This window comes from Protomyctophum bolini (assembly GCF_963924005.1).
Source record: "Protomyctophum bolini genome assembly, chromosome: 23".
Classification (NCBI taxonomy): domain Eukaryota; kingdom Metazoa; phylum Chordata; class Actinopteri; order Myctophiformes; family Myctophidae; genus Protomyctophum; species Protomyctophum bolini.
The window spans coordinates 11,884,715-11,903,451 of record NC_137884.1 but is presented as its reverse complement, the minus strand read 5'-3'; the positions used below and the strand labels follow the sequence as shown (position 1 = coordinate 11,903,451).

Genomic DNA, 18,737 nt, shown 5'->3' with positions numbered 1-18,737 from the left:
ACTGTGAAATGGCATGGAGGCTTGAGTTGAATCCTGTCCATGCACAATGTTACTATGGTTTAGTTACGGTAGACGTATGGAATGGAATTGACTTCTGGGCTGGCCATTCGGTATTTAATTACTATAGTTTACTATGATGGTACACTGTTGCAGTGTTGCAGTACTGCAAAGCTGTCTTTACAGTACTCAGCACCATGGACAGCTCCTGAGCAGGCCATCATGTGTGCCATGTGTTCATATTGCACACGCTTTAAATGTTATCAACCTATAACCACCAGTACGTTCTTATCGAGACCATTCAATGCAGCCAGTATGGTCATTTCCCAGTCGCCTATACCACGAGTAGGCGACTATAGGACATGTGGAAGTGAAACTACTGCCGCCGAAGTGAAAACATTGTGAAACTGACTATGAGGTTAAGGGAATTCCGTGGCCGGTTAAGACTGAGGTTAGGGTTTGGTTTAGCCGTTACGCTTAGTAATAGTTGGACAATACGACCAATGCAACGTAATGGCTGACAACGTCAGTATGTGGAAATGTCCATACTGGCTTCATTGAATGTGTTGATAACGGCTGATGACGGACATTAAATACGGAGAAATTGGCTTGCTAACACATAGTTCACCACTAGCTGCGGTTAATGGTTAATGAGTAAATATGGACTTTAATTATTCGGAGGGCTGGAAAACCACTTTGAATGTTATTTTTGTGATTGATTTGCACAATTTGCCTTGAGGATAACCCAGACAACTAATACAAATCTTCATGTTCTCCTAAACACAAATAAAGGCCTTGGGCTTCTTGCCTTGAGTGACTCAGCGCTACTGCTGGGAGGCTGTTAAGAGGAAGCAGAGAGAGAGAGAGATAAACACTCATTTATTGCCACCACCACTGAAAGCTCTGACAATCAGAACCGGGTCAAATTACTTTCTGAGATGGATTCAAATTTAATTTCTGGGACTGATTGATCTTGTCTGGCACCATAAACTAAACCAATCCCAAGTAGCACAAATCCTGCTCCTTCTGTGATTAGAAGAATTGACTAAACAAGATTCTCATGGTAGATTTTATAAATAGCACAGCTGGGGTGTAACAGCTACAACCTACTACACTATATACACTACCTGCTAGCCCATCCAATAACTGCACACAGACATAACTAATCATTTTGGAAAATGAAAAAGATCCATTAAAAAAATACAAAATAAAGTATTAAAAACGTTGCTTATCAATTAACCAGTTAATCGATCGATAATATACATCTCTCTCTCTCTCTCTCTCTCCGCCCTTTCTCTTCTCCGTTCTCTCTTGTGTATACACAGACAAGGAACTCGTCTGCATACTAATGCGTCCATACACACGATTCCTCCATAAAACTGTCCCTGTGTGAGAGATGGCAACTAAACAGTGATTTATGCATGCGTAACTCTGAGAGTCAGTGTGCAGACGCCACCAAATGGACCCTGACCCCGTGTAAGGAAGGACAAAATAAAGCTCTGAAATCTGAAGAAGTAATATCAAAACAATGTGTTTTACAAAGGTTGTCGTGCTATAAACGGCAGGTGTGAAAAATGTTTTTTCCTTGGCCTCTAGGGAGGAGTGCGCATACAAAGTTTTACACAGATCGGTGCAGTTATTGATCAAAACGCTTATCAGCCTATGTAGCGCCACCATGAGGCTGATTTGAATATTTTCAAGTGGCATTTGTTCCTCTGCCTAGTGGAAATATACGTGCAAAATGTCATGGAAAAAGCACAATGTCTTCGTGATTTGAGGCCCTTTTATTTAAAACGAAGCATTCCTGAAAACTTTGTTAGCCAATCTTATCCAATGCAACGTGGCCCTCTGGAGTCCATGTGGAAATATAGAGACCCACCCTATATCCGTCATCAAAGATGCCCACACCTGGTCTAGAGTGTTATGGCTCGATCAATATAAACCTATTTTTTTATTCAGGATAAATAATCCTAAATCAGTTAAGTAGTCATGTGGGTGGGATGCGAACGTTTTCCAGATCTTCAAGTGGGCCCAGTCCAAAGAAAAGGTTGGGAAGCGCTGAGTTATAGATCAATAAGAATGACATGCAAGGTATTAGTGGCAGGTAATTGGCCTGTAGAGTCAGAGGCAACGTGTGTGTGTGACTGTGTGTGTGTGTGTGTGTGTGTGTGTGTGTGTGTGTGTGTGTGTGTGTGTGACTGTGTGTGTGTGTGTGTGTGGGTGTGTGTGTGTGTGTGTGTGTGTGTGTGTGTGTGTGTGTGTGTTGGGGGGGGGGGGGGGGGGTAAAGATCCCCTACTGGGTGACCGGAAGCATGAGGGCTGCCAGCATGAGTCAGAATCAAGGTCAGTTCCGTTCGCCAATTATAGCAATTATACTGTACTGCCAGCAGGCAGCAGGAACACACGCGCGCACACACACACACACACACACACACACACACACACACACACACACACACACACACACACACACACACACATACACACACACACACACACACACACTGCATGTATTCCCATGGGCTGGGGGCGGTACCTGCAGGGAGTGTTGGGCGGGAGGAGGAGGATAGCATTTTCTTGAAGGCTCAAGAAAATGATATATAAAAAAGACTCTCTCTCTCTCTCTCTCTCTCGCTACAGTTATTATCCCTGTGAACAGCTCAAAGACATAGATCAAAAATGGCATCAGAGAGAGAGAGAGGGCGAGAGAGATGTGTAGGAGGACAGTGCAGTATGTCCTTTTATCTGAGATGCGAGAGAAGCAGAGTGAACGAAGAATGAGAGAAATAAAAGAGTCCACTTTTGCTAATAATAAATAATGACGTATTGACAGAAAGCAATAGATAAATAGACAAATTGTCCTAAGAAGGAACCAAATTGTGTAGATTATAATCAGTGGTTTCCAAGGTTTTTAGCTCGAAAAAAGATCAGAAGAAATTTGCCCCGGGACCCAAACTATATATAGTTAAAAATAGCAGATCTACAAGCTCATAACGTGTCACTTCATGTGGTGTTGTGAGTTTTCAGATCGGCTATTTTCACTACTATTTTCACTACTAATTGATGGAACTGTATTTATGCTTTTTCATTTATTTATAATGAAATGTCTTTGAAATATCATTGAATTTCATGAAAAATGTTTTCTTTGGATTATTGTTTTTATGCATGTTTTATGCATACTCGTGAGCTGCATACAAATGTGTCTGCGGCGCACAAATGGGTCCCGACCCACTGTTTGGGAAACAGCGGTATAGTTCACTCTGCCATGTTCTGTTTGGGTTTCACGGTAGCCTCTGTGCTCGGTGAGTTGCTTTGTGTTGGTGTGTGAGTGCATGAGAACATGCACTGGCATGGGAATAACAGTGTCGGTCTGCTGTAGCATGGGCGAACGGCAGTCTTCCTGTCATATCCAGTAATGGATTGTGTTATTGGGAGAAAGGCATTGACCTCCGGTGTCCCTTTCACAGGCACACAACCCGCTCGCTCCCATTAGACTGTTTCCACAACAGGGATAAGTGAGAGAGTACTAGTGTTAGAGATACGAGAGAGGGAGAGAGAGAGAGAGAGAGAGAGAGAGAGAGAGAGAGAGAGAGAGAGAGAGAGAGAGAACACACTAAGTGATGGGGTGGGATGAGAAGGGAAAAGAGAATCACAGAGGAGAAAGGAAGGGCCTAAAGGGATAAAGGGGTCGATGGAAGACAGAGAGAGAGAGAGAGAGAGAGAGAGAGAGAGAGAGAGAGAGAGAGAGAGAGAGAGAGAGAGAGAGAGAGAGAGAAAGAGAGAGAGAGAGAGACACAGACAGACAGACAGACAGACAGACAGACAGACAGACAGACAGACAGACAGACAGACAGACAGACAGACAGACAGACAGACAGACAGACAGACAGACAGACAGACAGACAGACAGACAGACAGAAAGAGGTGGGGCAGGCAGAGTATAATCACATTTAATCACACTTAATAGTAGCGCCACTCCCCTTTGGCACGGCTCCTCTGCGCTCCACTCGTCCCCTCTCTCCATCTCTCCATTTTTCACCCGCTCCACTTGGCTGTCTTTAACCATAAACCCCCAGGCAGGGTCCGTATAATCGCATATACTGGGGCAACAGCTTCAGCAGTACATTTCAGCAAAACGCTTTGCCCACATTCACAGACAACTGAAGTCACACGCCAGTATAGAGCCCTGCGGGACTCCGCTCATCCGTATAGGGCAGTGGTTCTCAACCAGTGGTCCGGGGGACATTACTCTATAAGCCATATCTCCAAAACTGGTGGGTCAAACTGAACAACCAATATGTCAATTTGAAGCTATGATTCCCTGCTTTCGTATGACATGAAAAAAAAAAACGAAAATTCAAAACAATCCAATGGCAGCCCCTCAAGTCAAATTTGGCCACAAATGATGGAGAGTTGGTAACCAAAAGGACCCTTATAAATCTTTAACTCTTGAGAGTGTAAAAATAAATTAATCTCTCAAGAGTTCAATTATTGTTAAACATCTGCATTACTTAGTTTACAAGAGGTCTACACAATTAGAGAATGTAGAAGAATTGTTATTTTTGATCAACGTTTGCCTGTGGTCTCTCCTAAGTGTTGAAAGGCACTGGTACAGGATTTAAGTTGTTAATGAGTTAATGCTGGTTATCAAACTCTTTTATTATTTAATTTGTATCCACATAATACAGCAGTGATTCTCAGCCCTTTTCATTTCAAGGACCCCCACTTTGATACGCATAATCACAGACCCCATAATTGAATATGGACCCCAATCTACACTGTGCAATCCAAATAAAATGTGCTTCCTCATTGGTTCCCACATATTTTTGAATTTGCAAAATAGATAATGCTTCGATTCATCTGATTTACAGTAGCAATTACAGTAACAATCATTTACATTTGCAAAAGTGTGTCCCCTGTGATAGGCACACTATAAAACACTACGGTATATAAAAACTATAAAATAAAATCTTTACCTATCCACCAAATACAAATGTAACCAAAATTGCACCGTGCGTTTACCTTTGGTTAAATTATGTGTACACTCACTTTACTCTGCACTCGCCCCAGCATCCAAATTATGATGGAAACCACTGACTTTTTGTGGCTTTAGTTTTAGTTTGACGCACTGAACCCCTAACTCCCTATGAATCATGTTTCAGTAAGATTTTCTTTCTTTTCTCCCCCTTTCATAAAAGAATGAACTGTATTAGAACAAGTGGTGAAATTGGGAGCTGCAAGGCCTGGGTCATGTGAAGGGCCGGATTTACCCTCCCAAGGGCCCCCCTATAATACCCTAAAAAATTGTTTTAATTTCGCTGTAATTTTGGGGTACCCAGACCCCCCAAAAGAGAGCGGAAGGCAGACAGACTAGTTGCTGAATGGATGCAAAATATTTCACAATGTGCTCTATAAAATCACAGTAAGAGAGATGAGCAATAAAGAAAGAGTAAAGCCACTAATAGTGCACTAATGCAGTTGCCAGCTTTACAGCAAAAATATATTATTGGGGGTATTTTATTTTAATTTTGGTGTAAAGACAGACAGACAGACAGACAGACAGACAGACACGTTGTTTCTCTTCCTAAACAGCAGGTTAATGGTTACTGTAGTAGGCCAAGCGTATATGCTCACAGGCTTTAGGGCTTTCCACAGCTACCCCACAACACAGCATCACTCATGTCTGTGAAATACTTAACACTTTTTGTGTGTGTGTGTGTCCCCCACTTCCCCACTACACCACTGGGTTTAAACATGACCTCATACTTACTGAAATTGAATAATTCAACCCTGTCTTCTCCTCTACGGGGGAGACGTGTGTATCTTCCAGACAGCCCGTCCGCCCTTAAGTGCTCGTGAACATGCAGCTTGGGCTACTACAGTAACCATTAAAACAACGTGTCTGTATGTCTGTCTGTCTGTCTGTCTTTGTACAGCGAATCTGAAGGCCCTTGCCTTCAAACAGACACGCGTCAGACGGCCACGAATTCAAATGCACCCATTGTTTTGATGCGTTTGCATGTGTCAAAACGCCTAAAGTTGCACTATATGTTGTAGAAAGCATCATCGTGTCCTGACAGTTGCAACCCCTGGCTAGGCAACGCAGCCTGGTGGAGATATACACACAGGGAGCCCTTTTTCTAGTAGGACCATTTAGAATAAATATATGCTGGACTTTAGGTCAGTGTCCGGGTGACAATAAGTCAGGGAGGCAGGCATCCCATTGGCTCTCATGGGCCCGTGTGTGACATCATCAACAGTGTCAGTGGAGTAACGGGGCATCTCTGGGGCAGGTCCCGTTGCGACGTGCTGCTTTTAGCATCGACAGCGGCGCTAATGCACACGCTGCATTTTTAATCAGCGCCCTCCTCGTCACGCCCACTGCTCCCACCATGGCTCCCACAACACAACCCACCCCACGCACACACAAGCGCCCACGCACACAAAACAACCATTTATCTTATGAGGAACAGGACAAATACATTCTGCTATATGTGGGGACAAAGTGTAGTAAAACAAGTACAAATGCATGTCACCGCACGCACGCAGACACACCAGACTCCTCTTTTCTGTACTGTACACCAAAACCTTTCCCCTTTGAAGAAGCCCCTATACTTAAATCTCGATGCTAGAAGACTAGTATCAGAGATGAGCATATACATGTATTTGTCATACGACAAAGTATATGTAGGTGGGGGTCTGAGCCTGTCTGGAGCCAGTGGTATAAAGTGACCAAGTACATTTACTTTACTGGAGTATTTCCAATTTTCTGTAATTTTACTTCTACTCCACTATACATCTCAGAGGCAAATATTATACTATTACTCCACTACAATTATTAAAAACTTTAGTTACTTTGTAGATTTTCTTTTTTTTTACAAAACATAAAGTAACAACTTCAGCTCTCTATACAAGTCGGCCATTTGAGAATAGCTGATCTACAAGCTCACAATGTGTCGCATCACGACGCATTGTGAGCTTGTAGATCGGCTATTTTCAAAAGATTTCTTTGAAAACCTCTTAAATGGGACATTCTGCATGAGTACTTTAACTTTTGTACTTTTACTCAAGTACATTTTGAATACTGGTATTTTTACTTAAAAGAGTATTTCTACATTGTGGTACTTGCTACAAAATGTACAAAATGTGAGTACTTCTTCCATCTGACTGGAGCCTACGGAAAATGCACTTAGCATTAAAGGTCCTTATTGCATTTGTTATTAAGTTACGAGGAGATCTTATTATATCTCTTCATTTTATTTTTTTATTTCTTTCCTGTGGCATCATCATCAGAATTCAAGTAGGCTACAAACAACTTATACACAATAAATTTGCACTGGATATGAAGATTTCAGGTCACGATTATTGTGGCCTTAATGTTTGCGATTAATGATATTATCGCAATAATCTAAATATGCTTAAAACACAAGAGAGTTGGAAAAAAGCAGTCCTGGTACATAGCCAACTCGGGTTCGACGGACGGACAATTTCACAACTTCACGATAAATTAAAATATCTGCGATATGATTGTGTGAGCATTTTTTGTATCATGATAAACGATCAAATGGATCATCGTCCCATCCCTATTTTCCACATATATACGGCGGTATTGATGCTAAACACAAACCACTGAAAACCGAGATTCAGCAGGATGGGTGGATCAATATAATGGACTCCTGTAGGGAGAGCTAATTAGCAGTGAGCTGTTGCTAGCTCTTTAAAGGCCAGTGAGGAAGCGGTCTGGAGCTACTGTACCACCTGCTACTATTCCATTAGTCATTAGATGAAACCTGCCAGTCCATGTCATCCTATAATTAGCTAATGCACATGGCATCACAAACATGATAAAAATGGACTCTACTTCCCTAAGATTAAATGCGGCATTTGGAAAGCGGGAAACGGGAAAGAAATAATTGTGTAATGTATAAGTTATAGATAAGGGGTCAGGATAGCAGCTCAATTGGAGAGCTTTTCCCATGAGCAGAGAAAGAACACACAGTCGAAGAAAGACTAATTCTATGGTAGGTGGATTTCTTCAGCTGCTTTAGCTGCTGGTTAAACAACGATCATGAAATGTAGACAGGGGTCCGCAGGGACCGCGGCTGTACCCGCGGACCCCCACACAGGCTACTGCTGTACCCGCGGACCCCCACACAGGCTACTGCTGTACCCGCGGACCCCCACACAGGCTACTGCTGTACCCGCGGACCCCCACAGAGGCTACTGCTGTACCCGCGGACCCCCACACAGGCTACTGCTGTACCCGCGGACCCCCACACAGGCTACTGCTGTACCCGCGGACCCCCACACAGGCTACTGCGGGACTTCCAAGCCTACGTCAACACTACAACCGACAGCTGTACGTGAGGTGCGATGCCATATATGATGGTTTGGAGAATGGGCTACCTGAGAGTGTACAAATATAACCAAATGGACCCATAACTAGCCTAAAATGTGGACTCTCGTAGATGTATTTATCGATTCCACACACGCGTCGCACACGAACATGCACACGCACACACGCACACACAGACAGATATTTACATTTCATAGCACAATTCTGCAGATATAATAAGGCAGCTGGTAATTAATTGTTCATCAATTCTTGTTTCATAACAGGTTGATAGTGGGGTTGATAAGGATAGTGGAGTGTATATTTTACAGACAAGAAACACTTGTCAAACAGCGTTTACCTCTCTTTTGTGTTGACAGTGTTGTTCTGTTATCGCGCTATTTTGGGACTATTCGTGATTGTTATTGAAGTCTGATGCCTCTCAAAACATACACACAAACAAAATGTTTTCCTGAAAAAGAGTGACAAAGATACCACATGTCAAAAAGGTTGGAATGATCCTTTAACCACTTCAACCCTAGCATACCTATTCCGGGGGTGAACAATGCATGTTCTAAAAATAGCCCATCTACACGATTCACAACGCATTGCAACACAGCATGTTGTGCACTTGAAGATCGGCCATTTTTGGCAAAGACATTTGGTGTAAGCGAGGACAGGATTACAGAGACAAATCATGTCAGGTTTACTAAGTATAGAGAGGGTTTAAGAGGTTACAACTGTGTGCTGTTGATGCAAGTTTATTTTTGACTGTGTATGAAATAGTGATGTGTCAGTCTAGCACTCTGTGCAATGATTTAAGTATGCAGCGGTGAATCATTTATAGACAAAGCTCAAAACTTGCAGCCAGAGAGGCTTGTTGGCCTACATTTCTTCTACTGTACCACACACTAGTATGACCCCAAAAGTCAATTCCTCGACGCCTACCACTCAAAGAGACAGTGTTGAGTTTGTCGACTAAACCTATGACGGAAAATGTTTGCCGAAAGCACTGACGAAAACTAAATAGAAACTAAGCTATGATGACTAAAACTAACACTAACTATATTGACAATTTCGTCAACAAATAAAAAAACTAGACTAAAATGTTAGGGAGGGACGAGGGGAGAAGAGATCCTGTATAAACGCCTATGAAAATAACAATTGTATAACAACCAAGGGTACAATCAGTACGGTCATTCATTACGACGCCATCACGGCCCGCCAGAACACATTTTCAAAATCGACTAAAATATTATGATATTTAGTCGACTAAAACTATACTAAAACCAAAACATTTCAGATGACTAAAATATGACTATAATAAATGAAATTTGCTGTCAAAATCAACACTGCAGAGAGACTGGGTTAGCATCGCTGATGAGGGGGCAACTATTACAGCCATGTAGCAACAAGGTGGTGAAAGTATTCAAACGTAGGCCAAACTGTCTACTGTCTACATCTACACAGTAAAATACTCAGTGTTGCTCAGCCTCATGTTAAATAAATTGTATGCACTCTCAGAGTTACAAATGGATAAATTAACACTGGGGATTTTACTGTGTAGGCATAGTATAATTTGAAGGATAAAATGTAATGGTGTTTTTACCTTTAACTATTTGAACACTATACCAGCTCTATGCTAGGTGGAACATTTGGCTGAAAATATCAGCTTGGCATAGAGGGGAACATTTTTACGTATAGTTTATTATTATTTTTTTTATTATATACAGTATATATGATGCTAATTAACACATTTTCCAAGTATTACACCACTCGATTGATTTCACCAGCCGCTGGTCCTGGATCAGAGAGGATCGATTGCATAAAATTGAGATTAAATGAGAGGTATTGAGTTAACTATAATGGAATGTGCGTGTGTGTGTGTGTTTGCGTGTGTGTGTGCCCCAGGGTAGTTTAACCGACCAAGAGATTAAAAAAGAAGATAAGAGGTGCGAGTGGAGAGGCAGATGAGAGGCGATGAGAGAAGAAAGTGAGAGGAGTATAGGAATAGAGGAGATAGACACGTGTGTGTGTGTGTGTGTGTGTGTGTGTGCGTGCGTGCGTGCGTGTGTTCTGCGGGTGTGAGCTATACATCTTAAATGCAAAATGTCAATATTCCCTTCAAAATAAGCCCTTATATATAATGCAAGAGCCTTGCTCAAAAATGTGTGTGTGTGTGTGTGTGTGTGTGTGTGTGTGTGTGTGTGTGTGTGTGTGTGTGTGTGTGTGTGTGTGTGTGTGTGCGTGTGTCTGTGTGCGTGCGTGCTGGCGTCTGCCGTAAGGTTGTCATTCGTTAAGGACAAAGGACCTCTCAGAGGTCAGTGACAAAGTGGGGGGTGGTTGGCAGATTTTCTCTACAAAGTAGAAATACCACAATGTAGAAATATTTTGTTCCAACATGTAAAAGAGTATTTCTACATTGCGATATTTCTACTTTTACTTGTAACTTACAAATAGAGGTCCTCCTGTGTACAAATGTTTGCTTGAGTAAAAGTACCAAAGTATTGGCATCATTCAAAATATACTTTAACTACCAGCTCCGTGGCCTTGTGGTTAGAGTGTCCGCCCCTGAGTCTGGGAGGTCGGCCCGGGTCATACCAAAGACTATACAAATGCGACCCAATGCCTCCCTGGACACTGTTTGGCACTCAGCATCAAGGGTTGGATTGGGGGTAAGTCCCTGCGACAATGCTACATACTATAGCGTCATGTCAGGAGATATATTTGTCTGCCTCACGCTACAGAAGTAGGAGATAGGCTCCTGCCCTATGGGCCTCATGGCTCGGCAAGGCTTACTTACTTACTTACTTATTTATTTCTAAATATTTCTAAAATCTGCCAAAATGTTTTGCAAATAAATCTAGTATCAAGTACAATGTGTTTATGAGCTGATCTACAAGCTCAAGAAATCTTGAAAAGATATGAATGAATTTTGAATATTTTTGAAAGGTTTTAACAGCCCAAATCGAGTACGGAGGTCTCGATCTTTTCAGATGGGGGTCCGTGGCCAAATACTGTAATTTATAATACATATACATAATACAATAAATGTGGGGGTACTTGACAAGACAAAGTTTGAGAATCACTGATTTGTACAACTTCAGTCAAAGTATCTGTAAACTAAAACATGTTTATAAACTGGCACCATTGTCTGCTTCCCACATAACACACACACACACACACACACACACACACACACACACACACACACGTTGACCTTCAGCAGGTCAATGCCCCGTCAGCGTCTCTGTCTGCATTACAAACTCGTGTCTGTGTTACACAGCGAACAAAGTGATACATTAATGCTGACATATATTACCATACAGGGAGGGAAATAAATGCGGTTCTCATAATACGCATGCGATCGACCCGGTAACAAAATGAGTTAATCACACACCAACCTGACGCAGCTCGTACAGTAAATCACCACGCAAGGGCCAACAAAAGAAGAATGCTATTATGGCTTTCTAAAGAACATGATTATCATGAAGCATATTGTGAATTTAGGCCACACGTAATTTAATTGGAGGCAGGCCTGATAGGCCTGCCTAATCACTATTATTTGAAATAATCGCAATTATTTTGCACAATGGTCAAAATCATGACGATTAGCTTGTACATCAGCTATTTCCACTGTTTATTTTTTCTTTGGTTGGTCGAACCCCAGCCTCCCAGTCTCAGGGCGGACACTCTAACCACAAGCCCACTGACAGGTTTCTTTGTATAGGCTATTTACGCTTTTTCTTTTCAAAGCCAAAATCACAATTAAACCGCAAATATTTGTAAGGCAATTAATCACCAAGTAAAATTCCATTATCGGGGCACCAATGGCCTAGTGGTTAAGGGCCAAGGCGCATGCCATAGGCGCAAATGCAGCCTGGCAGCAAGTTCGATTCCTGAACTCCCCGTCTCTCTCTCACTGTTCCCTGTCCTATCTTCACTGTGCAAAAAAAAACATTATCGTGACAGCCTTAAGCATATTGTGAATTTAGGCCACACACATTCTGATTGTAGACAGCCAGGTTGGGAGGCTGTCTGACAGTTGAAAGCTTGTAGACTGATCTCTGGCACCTGCTCTGGTGCTCAACATACAGCCAGTGTGCCCCTGGCCAATGGCTCTTTTTGACTATATAAGCCTATACTTTATATCAATCTAGGCTATAGGCTGCGGTGTCACAGATTCAAATATCTGATGCTTGACGCAGACCTAATGCGGGATGGCAGAACCGAATTGTGTCATGTCAGCCATGGGATGGGTTATAGCCCATCCACCATGAGCGATGGGTGAGGTGACAACTTGAAATAGCAATATGGTGCAGCATGTGTCCTTATAGCCTCACAGACAGTGACATCATGGCATTGTGATGATGCTTCTTGGATCACTTGAAAGCGCCCGGACAGTGTGAGTGAATGAGCTTTACCCTCGCCTGAGACAAGACAAAATACAAAAGGTTCGGCCTCATTAGTCACAGAGTGGCATGTTGTCAAGTGCTGCGAAATGTTTGTTGTTGTTGCAAGCTTAATGTTGCGCTCAAACTGGCAGCTACAAAAGACACAAAACTACAAATAGACCTGTCACAATTATTACATCATTTACATAATAGTATTTGAGATATAATCACAATACATTTTGCCTAATCGTCGATCATGTTGAAAAATGTCCAATACATTTTCGGTTTAAAAAAATGGCAGAAATAGCAGATCTACATGCAAGCTTAAAACATGTCACTTCGTGTAAGCTTGTAGATTAACTATTTTCGCCATTTTGTACATTTTGTGTAAAGAAATCATCAAAATTATGTGTCAGTGATTTCTTTGTATAGTTACGTTATTTGTCAGATCTGCCCTGCGCAATTTGTGATTATATATGAAGCGTAAACAGAAATACAAATTGTAATGTTCAATGCGAAAACTTACATTTGTAATGGTGACAGCCCTATAACTATACGACGCTGCAACGCAGTGTATCAGTCGCTGATGATGTGTTCATCAGTTCATCATCAAGCGACGAGCGAGAAAGACACAAAGGGAAATTTGAGCCTGGGCTCAAAAAGAACTGCTGACGGATATCATTTGTTTTGTAGAATTTGTAACGGCTATAAACGTTGGGCGCCGCTTTGCATCTTCCTGTGGTTATAGCTTCCTTTGGAAATGAATGGCTGTAGCTTTGTATAGCTGCCAGTGTGACTAGTGTCACACACACACACACACACACACACACACACACACACACACACACGCACACGCAATATTGACAGAATAATCAATATTCCTGTCAACCATACAACCTCAAACCATGCTGGTTTGAGGTTATTACACTTTGTAACATACATTTGGCTTGTTACCAGTACAGTAAATAGGCTAATATATAGGCCTATACGCCACCAGATACAAGAGAGCTGGCACTGTCTAGAGACAATAAATCTTACTGTGGGAGTGTACGGTCCCAGAGTGCTTATTTAAATTAAATTAACTTAGTCTGCTGTATTTTTATACTGAAGGCTGCATTGAGGCAAACAGACAGAAGTCTTTCACTGACGGCTATAAGCGTTAGAGGCCACAATCAAATATTTAATATGTGTGATGTCCTCCTATAGGCTATAGCCCTGGGAAACCATGGGCCTGCTCAACTGAATGTTGTCTTATGCCTAATTTTGATGTTGGCACAAAGGCGCATGTGCACCGACAATAGCAGATCTGCAAGCTCCCACGCGTGAGTCTTATATGACAATTGTGATTACCAGTCAGACACATTGTATATAAGAGACGTCAATAGACAGACACTGCAATCGAATCTAAACAGCTAAAAACAACAAAAAAACAACACATTTAATCCCAAGAAAACCTAAGAATAAAGGATTACTTCATCAGCATCCCACCACGGCTGCAGCCTATAGCCACTCTGTGCTCTGATTTGCGCAGAGCATCAGGTTACTACACTGAACCCCTCCCTGTTATAGTGGACTCCATCCAGGACAATGAAGACCATCCCTTTCCCACTGTCACACACACACACACACACACACCCTCCCAGATCTGCAGATGGTCCAGTGCCAACTTCTGGAGATGATGCTGCGGAATATAGCTATATATACTGTATATTAGCCTGGCATGATCCTATAGTTCATAATAAAAAAATGTCAACCCATGTCAAATCCCAGCTGAGGAGCCCGGCATTTATAGTATAGCCTTAAGTATAGCCTACCTCTTGCAGTTGCTCCAACTCCAGCCTGAGCGCCTCCTGCTCGGCCTCCAGGTCCGCATACTGCTGCTTCAACGTCTGGTTCTCCTCCAGCACCACGAGCCCGCACTCCGCGGCGCGGATCTTCTCCCGGTTCGCCTCTGCTAGCTCCCGGGTCAGGCGCTCCACTTCGGCCCGGCACTGCTCCACGGTCTCCCCGCATGATCCTCCTCCGCCCGCAGCCATCGCCGGCCTCGCACCCGTACCCCCCGTGGCTCCCCGCCGACGTGCCCGTCCTCGTCCTCCGTGTCTCTCCTATACCTCCCCGGTGCGTCGGATGAGAGTCTAGCTCCTCCGGAGGGAGAAACAGCTGAGACAGACAACAGACCCAGCGCACCTCCCCTCCTCCGCCTCTCCTCCTCCGCCGAGCAGTCACACGCCACAGTTTAAAAACGCATAGGGGGGGGAATAAAGAAAGATTCTATAGTTAATATATCTAAAGCATTGTCATCGACACCCATCAAAGGTCGTCTTTTCATGTTACGCTATTAAACGAAGCAGTTATATCCTTTTAGATCTAGACGTCTTATAGCATCTCATGATTCGTCTTGTTTTTCTGCTTATTCACCGGGATGTGTCTGTGGACGCCATCTCTGCCAGCAGCCATGAGGCAATGAGGTGCGCTCACAACTCTCTCCCATCCTTCTGCAAGTGACGTGGAGCAGCAGTCAGAGAACACTATGGGTGTGTGCATGTCTGAATGCTTTGTGAATGCTTCTAGGATGAAATAAATAATAAAGGATCACGCGGGTGCATGCCAGCAGGCGCGCCAGCCCAATTGCGCCCTCTTGAGTTTAAATGTAGTTCAGAGTTGCAGCCAGCCAGGGTTCCCATTCCCAACCTGTGGGGCCGCGAGGATATTGCAAGTATGTGGGCCCCGAAAATCATTGGCATGCAAGACATTAACTTTTGATTTATAAGTAGTGTTGTAGTCGAGACCACCTAAAGCGAGACCAAGACAAGACCAAGACCTAGGAGGGTCGAGACCAAGACCAAGACCAATAGCGATGCGAGCCTATGGGGCCGAGACCAAGACCAAGACCAAGACCTGGAGGGTCGAGACCGAGACCAAGACCAAGACCGCTGCTAGCCTAGGGGGCCGAGACCAAGACCAAGACCAAGACCTGGAGGGTCGAGACCGAGACCAAGACCAATAGCGATGCGAGCCTATGGGGCCGAGACCAAGACCAAGACCAAGACCTGGAGGGTCGAGACCAAGACCAAGACCAAGACCGATGCGAGCCTAGGGGGCAGAGACCAAGACCTAGGAGGGTCGAGACCGAGACTGCCGCGAGGCGAGACCGAGTCAAGACCAAGACTATTTTTCCCTCTTCCTGACGTCTCAGAGTATGATTTTCCACAAAACTTGCACTTTGCACTGTGCTTTTTCCCCCCATTATCCTTGAAAATGTAATTTTTGTGTTCCACAAAGCCAAACCTTATAACAGCTGAATTAGCCGACATCTTATTGACCAGTACATTTGTTGTTCCCCCAAATTAAACCATGTGCATTGCGCATGCACTGAATTAACCTGTGAACTGTGACCTCACCTGTCACACTGTCCGTCACTGTCAGTTTGACAGTTTCCGACCAAAACCTTTCAGATTAATGGCTATGGGCTATGGCTCACCTTCAAATTAAAACAATAGTTTATTAGTTGGTTTTGGTTGCTGCTGTTTGAGCCTTTTAGTAAATAAATCGGTAGTGAACCAACAATGTCAATGAGGCATGCATGCACGTTATACAACAAAGGATTGTTTTTATGATCGTTTTTATTATAGCCTGACAAGACATGATCACATAAGGTGGACGATGGATGGATTTTAGTTTACTTTAGGTATAGATGTAACGTCAGGTAGGTGGTGGTTCTTTACTCTTCTCATGATGAAACTAAACCGAGGCGATGCTTCATAGTTCATACATATGTCGCGGTCGCGCTGCACGGCTGCAGTGCAACGCGTTGTGATAGTTGTAGATTGGCTATTTTCAGATCAGTATTCAGATCACCGCTCAACCTCGTTTATTAAAACGACTACAGGCTACAAGTTACAACTTACAACACAAAAAGAAAGCTTGCAGTCTTGCACTGTTGGTAGAATATATTGAAATGAAAATGCCAGGCTGTATGCCGGGCGCTGCATGCGTATTGCCGTCAATGCCGTGCGTAACTCTCCGCCTCCCGGCCGACACTTTTTTTATTTAAGCCCATTGCCTGAGGCTGATATAATTTCATGATAGAATGATCATAATAACATCAACATGTGCTCTTCTTTGGACCTGTATGAACGTCATGCAGCGCTGTTCTCCTTAACAGCTGTCTTTAATTCATTAATGTGAATGGGCTCCTCTCACGCTCTCAGTCCTTGCGATCGGGTTGATATAATAGAACGTTTTGCATCTCGTCTCGAGTGGTCTCGGTGGGGGAAGAGACCCGAGACAATAAGTCCGAGACCAAGACAAGACCAAGACAAATGAGGCGCGAGACCGAGACGAGACCACAAGACAAAAAAGGCGAGAAGCGCGAGACCGAGACAAGACCAAGACAAATGAGAGGCGAGACCGAGACGAGACCACAAGACAAAAAAAGGCGAGAAGCGCGAGACCGAGACAAGACCAAGACAAATGAGGCGCGAGACCGAGACGAGACCACAAGACAAAAAAAGGCGAGAAGCGCGAGACCGAGACAAGACCGAGACCACGAAAATTTGGTCTCGAGACCGGTCTCGAGACGAGACCAGGTGGTCTCGACTACAACACTATTTATAAGCACTGAATAGCCGTGCGAGAGAGAGAGAGAGAGAGAGAGAGAGAGAGAGAGAGAGAGAGAGAGAGAGAGAGAGAGAGAGAGAGAGAGAGAGAGAGAGAGAGAGAGAGTACCGTATATTCAGTCAGTGCAACATGAATAGGCCAGGCCTACACATGACAACCACCTTTCTGGTTCCATGTTCCAGATCCTGCATGAATCATGATGACCATAAAGCATTTGATTCTATGAAGACTGAGGAGGAGGAAATATTGATTAATTGGTTGATGATTGATGATAGCCAACAGCATCAGCTCAGGTATATTTTGTGTGTGCATGTGCAACTTCATTAGACTAATTAGTAATTTGCAGCTGCAGTCAAACAGTTGGAAGGAACATTCCCGGGGCATTATGGGCTACTACAGTACACTATAGTAATTACGGTTTCAGGCAGGTGTGTACAGTATAGGGCAATTTGTTTTGTAGGCCTATTCATTTTAGCAAAATGTGCGTATATACGTGACTAGAAATGTGAGAATTTAGAGCAATGGTTCTAACACTTTTTCATGTGAAGGATCCTCAAATTAATGTGTAGGCTATTATTTGGGCGCGGACTCCTATCCCAAATTATTTCGTGCCAGGGACCCCAAGAAGAGACGATTGTGATGTGTGTTGTGTTACAGTGTTTTTTTCCAGTGCGTTTAATAGTGAGAAGAGAACTCGCTAACGCAGTGGTTCCCAAACTTTTTCAGACAAGGACCCCCAAATTGACACTATAGCCCGCGGACCCCCATTTGAAAATGTTGTTTGATTATGATGCCAAGTAATGGAAATTCCCACATACCGGTATCTCCTCGGGAGGGCAGCATAACCGTGTTTTTTCTCCCCTGCAGTAGAAGTTCATGATGCCGGAAGTGTATTCTCTGTAAAAAATAGATCCCATATCCAGGAGAGATGGTCGCCCTGTGATTCGCCAATTGGTTGCCAGGTAACTGTTGACGCCAGGAGATCATATCGTGGACTTGAGATCATCAACAGCATCATCTATCTACCCGTTGGCCGTTGCAAGCAAGTAGATGAGTAGATAGATTATATCAGACAGTCACTGATCATCATCATCATCATCATGTGGTTCTCAAACCTTTTCATGGACCCTCAAATTTAAGATGTATTTTCGCCACAGACCCATTTCTGAAAATATTTAGTGGTCAGGGCAGGGGCCCAATATGTGTTGGACCTGTTGGTTAAGATTTCACAAATCACAAATATTCGGCTCAGAGTGAGTCAGATTCACAGGAAGCCCAACGTGTCATCGGTTGCCTAGGCAACCGCCTAGAAGCCAATCACAGCGCCACCGCCCGTCTCTTCGGGCCATGGGATGCAGACCGTGCCTTGGTGTTATATTTGTGCGGTAGCCGCT

General features: G+C 43.5%; 1 protein-coding gene across 1 annotated transcript in view; it reads right to left on the bottom strand.

Moving 5' to 3' along the window:
- LOC308310787 (protein bicaudal D homolog 1-like) overlaps window positions 1-14,796 on the bottom strand; it is a 46,940-nt gene extending 32,144 nt beyond the window's left edge. Inside the window, exon 1 of the mRNA XM_080757219.1 lies at window positions 14,538-14,796. Within this exon, the coding sequence (XP_080613345.1) occupies window positions 14,538-14,759 (222 nt within the window). The 5' untranslated portion in view covers window positions 14,760-14,796. The remainder of the gene's footprint in view (window positions 1-14,537) is intronic.
- Window positions 14,797-18,737: the final 3,941 nt, after the last annotated feature.